At 44.1% G+C, this 14,340-nt stretch overlaps 1 protein-coding gene across 5 annotated transcripts in view; it reads left to right on the forward strand.

Moving 5' to 3' along the window:
- The window catches only part of JPH3 (junctophilin 3), an 87,408-nt gene that overhangs the window by 61,405 nt on the left and 11,663 nt on the right, over positions 1-14,340 (forward strand). For 3 of the 5 annotated variants that reach the window (XM_089476744.1, XM_089476746.1, XM_089476745.1), the window contains exons 4-5: positions 4,718-5,631; positions 11,080-14,157. In XM_089476744.1, coding sequence (XP_089332870.1) covers positions 4,718-5,631; positions 11,080-11,160 — 995 coding nt within the window. In that variant the 3' untranslated portion in view covers positions 11,161-14,157. Of the gene's footprint in view, positions 1-4,717; positions 5,632-11,079; positions 14,158-14,340 lie in introns of those variants that run through there. The other 2 variants (XR_016271703.1, XR_016271702.1) reach the window with 1 other exon arrangement.

Raw genomic sequence — 14,340 nt, forward strand, 5'->3', positions numbered from 1 at the left:
GATGAAGTGTTTTCTCCCTATGGCCACAATTTGCAAGCATTTAAGTTTTCCCCTCTCAGCCATTGAGCTTCGATTGCTGTCCTGTCTCCTTTTGAGCCCTTGAGACTAGAGGTGTATCCATCCACACTGCAGAATTAAAGCAGTTTGACACCACTTTAACTGCCATGACTCTATCCAGGAATTTGGAATTTAATGAGATGTTCATTCTGGACTGCCTGAGAGCACTAGTGCCTTACCTATCTACAAATCTCAGAATTCTGTAGCATAGAATCACGGCAGTCAATGTGGTGCCAAACTGCTTTAATTCTGCAGTATGGATACCCCTTAAGGTTTTCCTCCCTGAATGGTCATAATTTGTAAGCATCTTGGTCTTCCTGCTAAAGCTATTGAGCCAGGATCGCTGTTCCTTCTCCTTTTGGGCCCTCGAGAGTAAGTTTTTCTCCACTTTATAGCCACAATTTGCAAGCATCTTGGTCTTCCTTTAACACAGTCAAGATTCTGGGATGCCAACCCAAGTCTGGTCAATGTCAGCAAATTATTCATCCCAGCTCACCCTGGCATCCTCTTATCCTTTCCATCATAAGTCTGAGGATGCAAGCTGCTTCTCTGTCCCAGGTTTTAAAAGATGTGTGATGCCTCTTCAGCATAGGATTAAAAGAAGGCTATCCATTTACCTCAGTTTTTTAAAATATTTCCCTCAGAGATCTTGAAGACCCAAAGCACCAGGAGCCATTGACACTCTAGATTAGAGAGCAGAAGCTTTGGACTGATGTTTTGGACTTCAGCTTCCAAAATCCTTCCCCCATTACTTTAAACCCACAGTGCATAAGAGTTGCAGTGTTAAATACTTGTGGCATTACATTTGGGTTTCCCTATAGAGGGGAGAGGAAAGGATAGAGTCTCCTTTACCCATTTCTTGCAAATCTGCATTGCCAGAATGAAATGGGAAGCAGTGTCTTTTTGCTAAAGCAATGATTTAGAAGGCAAGGCTTTGGCACAGTTTGCAAGTGGAGCTGAAAGCACCCTGCCACCTTCTGGGACCTCTAATGTGACGACGTGATGTTCTGCGCAGTTTCCCCTGCTGTGGCAAGGCATTTGTCAGGTTTATTTGAAAAGGAAAAGGAAAAAAATAATAATAGAAGCAGGTTCGTTCAGGGACGGCAGGTAAACATATAAACCAGCCACACAGTTTGTTCTTCAGCAAGACGAAGAGAGCAGCGGAGCAATGCCAAAAATGACTCCAAAGGTAGATTTGAAAACCTGCGGCAGATATTTTTTTAACACACTGGGATTCATGTGTAGACACTCATGTTTCTATGCAGGGAAAAAGAATGAAGGAAAACCACCACCACCACCACCACCACCATCATCATCATCATCATCATTTCTTACTTGCCTGTAAGTAAGAATGGATTGAGGTGGAGAACACCAGCAATTAACTAAAAAACAACATCAGTTGAAAACACATCAGTTAAAACACGCATACGTTTAAAAGGACTAATAAGATGTATTCATATTAAAACAATCCACATTTAACATTCACAATCGAAAAATGATCTAGATAGGTCTGCCAGAAGAGACTGGTCTTTAATGTTGTTTTAAATTTGGACAGAGTATTCACATCTAAGTGACAAGCATGACATGATCAATGCACACGTCATACCACAAAATCTAGTGTCCACTGGTGGGTCCCCGGGTCAGTGGAGTTGCCACTTTGGGTCTAAGTGCAAACTTTACAAAAGAGAGTCCCGGAGTAGCAGAAAACAAGCTTGCTCCATCCTCAATATGACATCCCTTCAAACATTTAAACATGGCTATCCTGTCCCCTCTTAACCTTCTTTTCCCCTGGGTAAACATACCCAGCTCCTTAAGCTACTCCTCAGAGGGCTTCATGGTTTCCAGATCTTTCACCATTTTGGTCACCTTCCTTTGGACATGCTCCAGCTTACCAATATCCCTCTTGAATTCTGCCCAGAACTGGACATAGTATTCATAGAATCAGAATGATAGAGTAGGAAGAGACCCCAAGGGCCACCCAGTCCAACCCCATTCTGCCATACAAGAACTCACAATCAAAGCACCCCTGAGAGATGGCCATCCAGCCTCTGTTTAAAGACCTCCAAAGAAGGTGACTCTCCAAGAAAGTGTGTTCCACTGTCGATCAGCCCTTACTGTCAGGAAGTCCCTCCTAATGTTTAGGTGGAATCTATTTTCCTATTTTTGCATCCATTGCTCCATGTTCTAGTCTCTAGAGCAGCAGAAAAAAAGCTTGTTCCCTCCTCAATATGACATCCCTTCAAATACTTAAACAGGGCTATCATATCATCTCTTAGCCATCTCTTTTCCAGGCTGAACATCCCCAGATCCCCAAGTCGCTCCTCATAAGGCATGGTTTCCGAGCCCTTCACCATTTTGGTGGCCCTCCTTTGGACATGCTCAATTTTTCAACATCCTTGATAGGATGCCAGCCTAACACATCACACTGGGTATTCATGTACCACATGCATTTCTGACAGATCCCTGGGGCACAAGTGTCTTTGACACTACAAAAGCATTCAAAAAAGGCAGGGAGAGTTCAGCCACGTAGCGTCTTTGCAAAAGCAGCACACTTGATACCTCTGTGCCCATTTCCCCCAAATCTCTCATTGCTTTCTCCTCATTTTCTCTTCCGAATTGCCCACTCGGCTGATGTAACTCCTTCCTCCCTTGCCGTCTTGCATTGCCTTGGTAACTAGCCACACTCCTTCCCCTTCCGCCTCCTCAACCTGCCCACTTCTTCAGAAGTTTCCCTGTCCCAGAATACATAAAATATTGTCACCTGTTCCAACTGTGCTCACTGCTTCCGTTTTCCCCAGCTATCCAAAAATCAGGTTTCTTCCCCCACTCTCCTGAAGGTTTGACCATTTAACACACTCATTAAAATGGAAATAATAATAATAATAATATTAGAAATGTGATGACTTGGCTGCTTTCAGCAAAAGAAAAGAATGATGCGATGCTTTATCGATTTGCTTGGTGAGTCTTTTTCACTCCCTCAAAGTGCCTTATGCTAGGTATATAGAAGCAGGTTTTATGTGAGCCAGTGACTAGGGCTTAGTTTCTCACTTGCTTGCTGTGGGAATTTCATAGTTGAATAAAGGAACTTACCCAGCCTTGGCTTGTGATGTGCATGCCCAGCATGCAAATTCACCATCCTAGTGAACTCACTACTAAAATGATCTGTGCCATTATGCAGCTCAATAGACCTACAAAAATATGTTTCCATCTTTCAGTTGCAGAATCATAAATGCCAACTACAAATATGATCTAAATCAGTGATTCCCAAACTCTGGTCTTCCAGGCGTTTTGGACTTCATCTCCCAGAAGTCCCAGCTAACTTGGCCAGCTGTCAGGAATTGTGGGAGCTAAAATCCAAAACATCTGTAGGATCAGAGTTTGGGAAGCACTGATCTAAATGGTTTAGGGATTCACTACCACTGGAGACAAGGTGCCTGACATGGAAACCTCACTTTCTCCCCAAGATCTGCCAAGATCATCCAGAAATAGGTCTCTGAAATGCTTTGCTCAGGTACCCCTCCAGAACTAAAAAACCATATATACTCGACTATAAGTCGACCTCAGCAGGTTTTGGGGCCAAAATTATGGATTTTGATATGACCTGTGGATAAGTCAGGGGTAAAACTTAGGGGCATGCAACAAAGGATCTAAAGCAGTGTCCTCAAGCTTTTTTCCTCAGATGTTTTGGACTTCAGTGCCCAGAATTCTTGACTGTTTGGCAAGCTGGTTGGGGTTTCTGGGAGTTGAAATCCAAAACGCCTGGGGGACTAAAGTTTGGGAATCACTGATCTAAAGCATGAAGCAAAGAAAAACAATGCCAAAGAACTTACAAAATTCCAGCAGGCATAACTGTTTGTGTTCATACTAAAGGTTGGATGGATGAGAGAATGGAGGAGGACCAGTGCTTCCACTACAGATAACATTCTTGCCGTTTCCTGGAGAGATGGTTCCTTTTTTACAAAAATAAGATTTAAAATACAGTATGTACATTGACCCATAGATAAATCAACTCAGGTCTTCGGCCAAAAGGCTAACAGTGCGGCTTACATTATTATAGTAAAGTTGCAGTTTACCAAGCATTCTATTTTCTCTGTGTCAGGTATGGATGGTTGTGCCCAAGGATTTCGATATGACCCGTGGTTAAGTTGAGGGTAAAACATAGGGCCAAAGAACTTACAAAATTCCAGCAGGCACAACTGTGACCATACTAAAGCCTGGGTAGATGAGAGAATAAAGCAATAGCACTTTTCTGTACCGATTATCAGTGAACTAGCAGCCCTTGAGCAGTTTGCAGTGTGTAAGCCAAATGCCCCCAACAAGCTGGGTATTCATTTTACCAACCTATGAAAGGATGCAAGGCTGAGATTTTTGTGGCTTTTTTGGACTATGTGGCCATGTTCTAGAAGAGTTTATTCCTGATCTTTCACCAGCATCTGTGGCTGGCATCTTCAGAGAATGCATTTGCATTTGCAGAGTCCTGATTTTGCTATGTTTCAGGACTGGTAGCTTCTTAGATAGAGGTTTATCTATTCTATGGGTTATAATAGAGGTTGTACTACCTGACAAAACCATTCAGGAACAGAATAGCAGGGGATCAGTTGCTAGTTTATTTTTGTTGCATCCTTTATTTGTTTGCTTTCCCTTCCGCCTTTCTCTCCAGGGCTAGAGTGCCAGAGGCCGAAGCTCCAAAACTCAAGCGACGATATCGAGGTCCTTTCCACGGGGACCCCCCTCCAACAAGAAAGCCCGGAGCTGTACAGGAAAGGAACCACTCCTTCCGACCTCACTCCTGATGACAGCCCCTTGCAAAGCTTCCCCGCCAGCCCTTCCTCCACGCCGCCCCTGGGTCCCTCCTGCCGGAACAAGAGCGCCCACTTCTCCAGGCAGGTTTGCATGGACGAAGAGAGGGGTGGGGAGATCCAGATGTTGCTGGAAGGCCGCGGTAGGGACTATATGAGACCCAACAGCTGGGCTGAAGACAAGGAGGGTGGGGCCCATGGCGTCAGGGGCGGGGCGCTGCGCACCAGCCAATCCGTGGCCCCGTCCGAAGACTACCGGGGTCGAAGCGGTGGGCACAAACACGTGGCAGCCTCGAACCACAAACAGCGGGAACGTTGGGCGGACCCCCCTTCCACGGTTTCATGGACTCACCACCGTCCTCACCACCATGGCTCCGGAAGCAACAAGCTCATGGAGATGGACGAGGAGAAGCTGAGCAACTACGAGATGGAGATGAAGCCTCTCATGAGGATGGATTCTTATATGCAAGAGATGCACTCCCAAAAAAGACACTATAGCAAAGTGGGGCCCAGCCGGAGCCATGCGGAGGATTACCACGGGGACGAGCGGAGCTTTGGGGTCCAGAGACTGAGAGCCAAATCCCAAAACAAGGAGAACTTCAGGCCCGCTTCTTCTGCCGAACCGACCGTGCAGAAACTAGACAGTCTGAGGTTTGGGGAAAAAGGGGAGCCCCGGCTCTTGAGGTGGGACTTGACCTGCTCCCCGCCACAGAAATCCTTACCTGTTGCACTAGAATCAGAGGAGGAAAATGGGGACGAGCTCAAATCCGGCGCGGTAAGTGCGTTTGGCATGTTCTTGTGCATATATGTGTGAAATAGGTAGAAATGCATACCTTCCAGCTGTTCCAAATTGTCAGGGACAGTCCTGATTAATTCTCTGCCATCCCACTTTTTCAGCTGCTTTTAAACTGCCCTGGTTTCTCTCTCTTCCTCCTCCTTTCCTTCTTTGTCCTTAGCGTACTTGAAAAGGCTTCAAATGTGAGTTCAGAATGCAAAACTACAGTTGCCCCCCTGCATTTGTGGCTTTGACTTTTGCATATTTGATTATTTGTGGATTTGATTTAATATGTTCTCTCTAGGAATCTCGATGTCCTCCGGTGCAACTCTGCTGGAAGCTGCCAATAGAGTTGCATTGGAAGAATGAGAGCTTACTAGAGAAAATGCTTGTCTAGGCATTTGCAGGTCTGGTCTGAGTCTTTTGTCAACTTCTGGCAGATGTGAACCGCAGAGTTGTTCTGGAGGACTTAGAGATTCCTAGACAGGTGTTATTATCCTTATTCTTTATTTATATAGTGCTGTAGAGGTGTTCTCTGTGGCTGGGATCTTCAGAGAATGCCCTGAAAAGAGGTAGAAAGTGTGTTCACCTCACACTTGATCCATTCAGTTCCTTGTGAGAATGACTGAGGGGGCTGCAGAAGCTCAGGTCCAGGAGTGTTGAATGGCGAGCTGTAACATGATGTGCATGAGGAACTATTGCCCTATCTTGTGTCATGTGCTATACAATGCCATGGCAGTGCACTACGGACACCACAACGGAGTGGCACTGCACTATGGGCACCACAATGCACTGGCAATGCACTACTGACCCAACAATGCAGTGCCACTACACTGTGGGCACCACAATGCAGTGTCACTGCCATTGCACTGCGGAACACACAACACAGTGGCAGTGCATTAAGGACAGCACAATGGAGTGGCACTACACTAAGGTCACCACAATGCAAACCACATAGTGGCACCACACTAGGGATACCACACCATTGTGCACTGCACTACTGACCCCACTTACTATAAAATCATTTAAAAGCAGACAAAAGTTTAAAAAAATAAATGAAACACAACCCAGTGTGGCATACTTTGAGCATTGGATTATGGCTCTGGAGATCTGGATTTGAATGCCAGCTGTGGAAACCCAGCAGGTGACACTCTCAGCCCCCAAAAAACCCATGATAACATCACTTTAAGTCTGTGAAATCCTGAGGTTTGTAGTTCAGTGAGACACTAGACTTCTAGGTCTGAGAATGCTAAGTACCTCTTCCTAAACTGTAAATGCCGTAGGGTGTTGCATGGTACTTAAAGTGGAATCACAGTGCTATACTTTTAGGACCCTAGGTTTGAAATTAAAAATGGGAATCAATGGGAATGACTGGTAGCAAAGTGTCAGATGTGCAAAGTGAAAAAATTAGGCAGAAACACACTGATTGAACTCTTTATCATTTCTGAGTGAACTCGTCTTTTGCAAAACTGATATATAAATTGCCTTCTCCATCTACAACAACAGGATACAATGATCCTCCTAAACAGTGGCCTTGTAAAAACACTTTTGATCTAAGAAGGCTTTTGATGCAGTTGACAGTTTTGTCTTCGTTTACCTTGTGCCTGTCACCGTCACTGCTTAGCTTTACATTTCCTGAAGTAAATTATTGAAGAACCCAAAACTCTGAGCATCTCTGAAGACAAATTCCTTGCAAATGAAGACCAAGATACTCCATCACAGGCTTGAGGTGTAACTTAACAATGACAGAACTACATCACTGACACAACTTAAAAGTGTGGGTGTGTCTACACTATTGAAATATTACAGTTTGACACCACTTTAACTGCTATGGCTCCATCCTATAGAATCCTGGGGTTGTTGTTTTGCGAGGCGCCAGCACTCTTGGGAGAGAAGTCTAAAGACCTTGTAAAACAACAAATCCCATGATTCCGTAGGAGGGAGCCACAGCGTGTAAAGTGGTGTCAAACTGCATTATTTAAACAGTGTAGATGCACCCTATGTTAAAGAATTGTAATGATGCACAACAGGGTACCTTGCAAGACATCCCATTGCACAAACAGGGCTCCCACCACATAATGGAGGATCACACAAAATATCCCTGGCTTTATGCACAAAGCAGTGCACTACAAAAAAGCGGGACATTTCCCCACCCAGGCATAGGGCACCCATGACTTTGCCCTCTGTTCTGCATTACCCATGGCTCTGTTGGGTAATGCAGAACTCTCCTTGCTCTCCTGCAAAGTGCCATATTGGTGCACATCACAACTCTTGCACCCTGCTTGCTCCATTAGTGGTCCAGATAGTGCAGATACAAAAATACTTCCCTCCACTTGACTATAAGTCGGCCTCATGTATAAGTCAAGGGCAGGTTTTGATGCCAAAATTATGGATTTTGATATGCCCCATGGATAAGTTGAGGGTAAAACAGGGTCATGTGATGAAGGTTCTAAAGGATGATGCAAGGAAAACAATGCCAAACAACTTGTAAAATCCCAGAAGGCATAACTGTTTGTACTCATCCTAAAAGCTGGATGGATGAGAGAGGGTCAGTGCTTCCAGGACAGATTATACTTTGCCTTTCACCAGTACATGGTTCCTTTTTTAAAATAAGAGTTAAAGTACAGTACTAACATTGACCCATGGATAAGTCGCCCTCTGTTTTGGGGGTCAATTTTTTGACTACAATTTCTAGACCTATACATGAGTATATACAGTAGACAGCATATTTCTTTATTTGACTGGCATGCTCTGTCCAGATTTGCATAATGCTTAATTTATCCTGCATACGGACATCACCAAGGTTTGTTCCTTGGAACATTACAGAGGGTCATCTTTAGGTCTCAGGTTTTGACCCTAAAATCTTGGGGCCTTGGATAATACGGACCAGGCAGCCCACACCGAGAGACCCCAAAGAAGTTTAAAACAGGATTTTTTTGAACATCAGTCCACAAGATATGAAGGAGACGAATCCATTCCTCTCACTTTAATTTTGCTGTACAATTTTCAGTTTCTGTTGCTCTGGTTAGATGGCCTCTTTCCGTCTCCAACTATTGTGGTTGCGGTTGCTTCTGGTGGGGGAAGTGGTGGCGATTTGCAGTATTTTATCTTTTTTTATTTTTGGAAAGGGAAAGTGTTAAATATATATGGATAACAGCAGCTTGCTGTTTAACTTGGCAGCCTTACCGTGCCGCTGAGATGTTGTAGGCCATTAAAAGTTGCCCTCCCAGTGGAGTACCCAAAGTGACATTTGCAAAATGTTGAAAAAGCCAAGCGAGTCAGACTCTGATGCCGAAGTTGTGCTGCATGCGAAATGTCACTTGCGCTTTCCCAGATGGGTCTCCTGGAGGCAGAAACAGACTCTCCCCAGGGTGGGATGCAGGCTGGGTTCCCAGAAGGGCAAGCATGGATATGAGTTAGAGAGGTTTGCAGCCCTGTTCCTCTGCAAAACCCAAAGACATGAGCAACATTCAGAGGTCCAATTGCTGCGACTGCTGTTGGATCTCCAGCAAAAGACATGGTCTAAGGGAGGTAGAGACTGAAAGGGAAAATGCTGTAGAGGCTTTTGGATCAAGTGAGTCATGAATATTAGCAAGCCTCTCACCGGACCTCTGCCAAACGCTCCTGGTACCATTCCAAGCCTTGGTCTATTTGCTTTTGGAGTGGCTGCTGTATTTTCTCATTGTAGAAGAAGCAAAGGAGGATGAGGAGGAGGAATTGATAGGGGCACATAAAGAAAAAAACAGCTAACTAGCTAAAATGAAGACTGGTCTGCTGGTGCAGCTGGATTCGGCACCACTTTGAGATAATCTTATATCTGGCGGTAGCTGTGTTGCAAGAAAATATAGCAATATTGGGGGGGGGGGGGAGACATTATGTCGATACTGTTATTCGGCCAACCCAAAGGCACCAAATACACTATACAGGCTTTTGAACCTTACAGGCTTCTTCTTCAGGCATGGATGTTAAAAGTTATTTTAACTGAAAGCTCATCTCGTTTCAATTAAAATTAAACATTACTCTGTACAGGTTTTAATTTATTAACAAGGAGGGGGGAATAGATGCACTTTTCTTTTGTCTGTTTCCCCCTTATCTGGAGTGATACTCCTTCGGATAACATATTGCATTAAAATGCTGCTTCAGCAAGCATGTAAAATGAAACTAACCCTTTTAAGTTACAAACAATTTGGACAACATGCCTGGACTTGTTGTTCACTAGCAATTCATACATAATTGGAAACCTCATTAAACTTAATTTTTTTTTAAGTTATTTTGAGGAATGTGCCAGTGAAGGGTCACCAAACAGTATCTTTCTTGAGATGTTAAAACTGAGTTTAAGACAGTGGTGGAAGGCGGTTTGATGCAGGTGGAGTCCACAATCCTAATCCTAATAATAATAATAATAAGTCATTTTGGGAGAGGTATTTAGAGTTCTCAGCTGGGGAGCTCTAGTGCCTCACCAAACTACAAACCTCAGGATTCAATAAGATGGAGCCATGGCTATTAAAAGTGGAATATAGAACAGTGGTTATGTAGCGTGAAAGGGCTCTGAGTCACAAAGCAACTCAGCTCTTGCACGGAGGACTCTTTCTGCAGGGCGTTTGCAATTAGTTTATGAAGAAGATGCGGTTGGCATTGTGTTTTGCTTTGGTCTGGCAGTCACAGCTCTTGGACAGATTATTGTAATTGCACAAAGCCAGATGTGTGGGAAACCAGATCTGAGAGAGAGAGGGAAGAAAAAGGATCCTTCAGGGTGTTGACATTAATATCCCTTTTCGTACATTGCCCATGCACCGTTTGCATTTTTGACATCTGTTGCACATGATCAGCACAGGCAGCCAATATGGACAGTCGGCCCTCCATATCCACAGATTCTTTATCCACTGATTCATCCATCCATGGTTTGAAAATATTTTAAGATGCCATTTTATATAAGGGATACTATTTTACTATGCCATTGTTTATAATGGGACTTGAGTATCCATAGATTTTGGTATCCAGGCAGGATCCTGGAACCAAAACCTGGAACCGCTGTTGGGTTAATTGAATGCAAACAATGTTTGAACTTGCAGCAACGGAGAAAAACTGAGGACAAAGGGGGAAAGTGGGAGGAGGAGAAAGAAACTGGGACATTTTAAAAGCAGCTGAAAAAATGGGGCAACAGAGGATTAATCATTACTGTCTCAATTATGCAATGAAAATCCAGAGCAAAACTCTACTTCAGTCTGAGCCTTGTCTCCAAAAAAGCGAATTTTGGAGAGATGCTTTGGTCCTTCAGATGTTTCGGACTGTCTTTCCCATAATCCCATAATTCCCATAATCGGGGGGGATTATGGGATCTGTAGTCCCAAAACTTCCAAGCCTTTCTCTGTGACTTTTTCATCAGTTCATCTGTGCCTTTTTTCTTTCTTTCTTTCTTTCTTTTCATCCCTCCTTTCTCTCCTCCAGGGTTCGGCTCCCATCCTGGTAGTCATGGTGATCTTGTTAAACATTGGAGTTGCCATTTTGTTTATTAACTTTTTCATCTAACTCGAGACTGTCTTGTTTGGAGAAAAAAATACAAAAAATATTATTATTAACAGATTAATAATTTAAACACACACACACACAAAGGCGTGTACGGAGACGGGGGAAGTCACGAAGCGGACGGCCAACGCGACCACGGAAGGCCAAGACGGCGGTCCTTTTTTTTGAACTGTCCTGCGACAAACTTCCAAGTCTTTTCACCGAAGAACCAACAAAAGACAAGAAGAAACAAACAAAAAGAGATTGAGTATCACTCACAGTTTGCCTTTTCTTTCCTTTCTTTGTTTTTCCTGGGTAATGTTTTTGGGTTTTGGCCAAAATTCTTTGCTTGTATAACACTTAAGCTGTGTGGCATGGCAGAATGGGAACGGCCCTCCAGCTCTCCCCGGACCAGACAGGATGGGATCAGGTTCCTTTGGAGGATTCCTCGCCAAATCTTCATGGATGGGATGTGGTGTGTAGGTGCGCATGGCACAATTCTGGAAGGGAGGCTCCTCTTGCGACACAAGAGGAGGGGAGAAAAATCCACACACCTTGTTGTGTGACGGCTCTCCTGGGTTGGCCGTTTTATCACGCAACCAACTCGGTTCCCAAGTCCCAAAGTCCAAAACTCTGCATGAATTGTGAAGTTGAGATGAAACACCTCAATAGATATCTTTTTTAAACAACAACAACAAAACTGTGAAGGTGATCAGTAACCAGTTCCTTTCCCACTCCATCCAAATCAGAAAATATGTGACTTTGGCAGGAATGAAATGCACCCAACTGGAAGTATATTTTTTAAAATTTGATTTTAGTTGAGTCTAAGCACTTGCCTACCCACTCCTTCTTCCAGTTCAGAGACCCCCGAAATCCAAAAATTATGCTCCGAAACAACAATTATAAGACGACAGGAGAGAAGTTACATATATCAGCCACAGTCCTGTTGGTGCCTTATGCATGCCTAAGTTCCCCTATAGATGCAGTCAAATATTTTTTGTCCAGCGCTGAATGTCTATATTCAGTCTCCAGGTTGTGGAAGTAGAGTCGCGCATGCGGTGCTCCTGCACATGTGCATTTGTGTATGTGCATTGTGTGCCCAGGTGTGTGTTGCCAATTGTGCATTGCACATGCAGACCTCCACCGGCATATAGTTGTGCGTTCAGTTGTGCGACGTTGCGAATTCATTCACACAGCGGCATTGAGCATCCACTGCATAACTCTGTGAGCATAAAGGGATGCTCAGTCTCCTCCTCTGTGTAGGATTTTATGCCCAGAATGAAATTATAGGTTGAGGTTTAAAATATAATACAGTGGTCCCTCCACATTCGCTGGGATTAGAGGCGAAGGACCCCCTGTGAATGTGGAAAAAAACGCACTATTCTTTTTACCAGAGAGAACACCTTTCTAGGAATCTCCAGGTCCTCCAGTGCAACTCTATAGTCAACATCTGTTGATCATAGAATCATGCTGGAGGACCTACAGATGCCTAGAGAAGTGTTTTCTCTAGGAACTTCTAGGTTTTCATGGCCGGCATCAATAGTTTTTTGTGGGTTTTTCAGGCTATGTGGCCGTGTCCTAGAAGAGTTTATTCCCAACAGATGCTGGCGAAACATCAGGAATTAGCTCTTCTAGAACATGGCCACATAGCCTGAAAAACCCACAAAAAACTAATTTCTCCAGCACAACTCTATGGTCAATTTTTGGCAGAGTTGCGCTGGAGGACATAAAGATTTCTAGAGAGAACGTATTAATCAAAATGGCAAATAATCAAATCTGCAAAAGTCAACGCCACAAATGTGGAGGGCCAACTGTAATCCTAGACTCGGAATTTGGGAACATTACAAATTTCGTCCAGTGCTTATTCAAGTTTTTCCTTTTCCTTTTTTAAAAAAAGAGGACCAAAGCGATTTATTCTCGCTGTCAGCTAGACTCCGGACTTCACTGGGTCTGCCGGTCAACAGGCCATTTTTCCAGAAGGCCTGGATTTAGGGGTCAGGGTTGGTGCTGAGGGGGGGAAGATATGTGAAAGGGGAAAGAAACCTTGCTTGTCGTCTTCCGTCACGAATCACGGCCACCTGGGTGCTTTGGCCTCGCCTCTCCCTCCGCTTCCCGAGAGGCACCTTTGGGTGGGAGGTTTGCCGGAAGACCCTTCCTCAAGATCGGGGCCGAGGGGTCCCTTCCCTTCTTCGTCTGGGGAGGAATGGAGGGCGACGGTGGCCCCCGTTCCATCTTGCCACTGGCCACTTCCAGGCGTCATGCTTGGCCTCTGAGCATGTAATATTTTTGCACTTTGTCCGCAGGATGTATATTCCAGCTTCCAACATAATCCCTGTACAAAAACAGAAAAACAAACAAACAAAAAAAAAAGAACAACCAACCATCATTGACAACAGCAGCCTCCGAGTATGTAATGCTCTTTTTATATTTTCGTTTGTTTGGTTTGTTGTTTTTTTCCTCCTCCTCTATGTATCACTTAATTTTGGTATGGTTCAAAACATCTTTGTAAGATGCCTCCTGCCTTGGTCTTTTCTTTCTTTCCTTCTCACCGTTTTGCGGGGTTTGGGTTTCTTGGGTTTCGACTCCTCTGGCGAATCTGATCAGAAATATTAAGGGCCCAGCATCCTTGCTCTGCCCTTATGTCAACAAGAAGAATCCTATGTGAAGACGAAGGCTTTTATGGCAGGCGTCCATAGTTTTTTGTCAGTTTTTCAGGCTATGGCCATATTCTGGAAGAATTTATTCCTGACATCTCGCCAGCTGGCATCTTCAGAGATTGTTACTTCTATGCCAGCATTCTCTGAAGATACCAGCCACAGACGCTGGTGAAACGCCAGGAATAAACTCTTCTAGAAGATGGCCACAGAGACTGAAAAATCCACAAAAAACTAAGAAGAATCCTATTGCATATTGAAAAAATAACCTCCACACTTTCCCCAAAACATGCCTGTCTTTTCTTGCTTGAATGTATATGCACTACACAGAGTCTGATACTACTTTGTCATGGCTCCTTTCACTGGTCTTGGGTGTACTCACATTAAATAATTATAACATTTTGATACCACTTTTAACTGTCACAGTTCCCTTCTGTGGAATCTTGGAATTTGTAGTTCGGGGAGGAGAAATAATTGTAGGCACATCTCCAGCTCAGGTAGCAGACCAGCAACTTGCTCCAATTTCCATGGCTTAACCGATGTTTTGCAG

The sequence above is a fragment of the Sceloporus occidentalis genome, unplaced genomic scaffold (genome assembly GCF_023333645.1).
Source record: "Sceloporus occidentalis isolate IW3139 unplaced genomic scaffold, rSceOcc1.0.p SCAF_10, whole genome shotgun sequence".
NCBI lineage: Eukaryota > Metazoa > Chordata > Lepidosauria > Squamata > Phrynosomatidae > Sceloporus > Sceloporus occidentalis.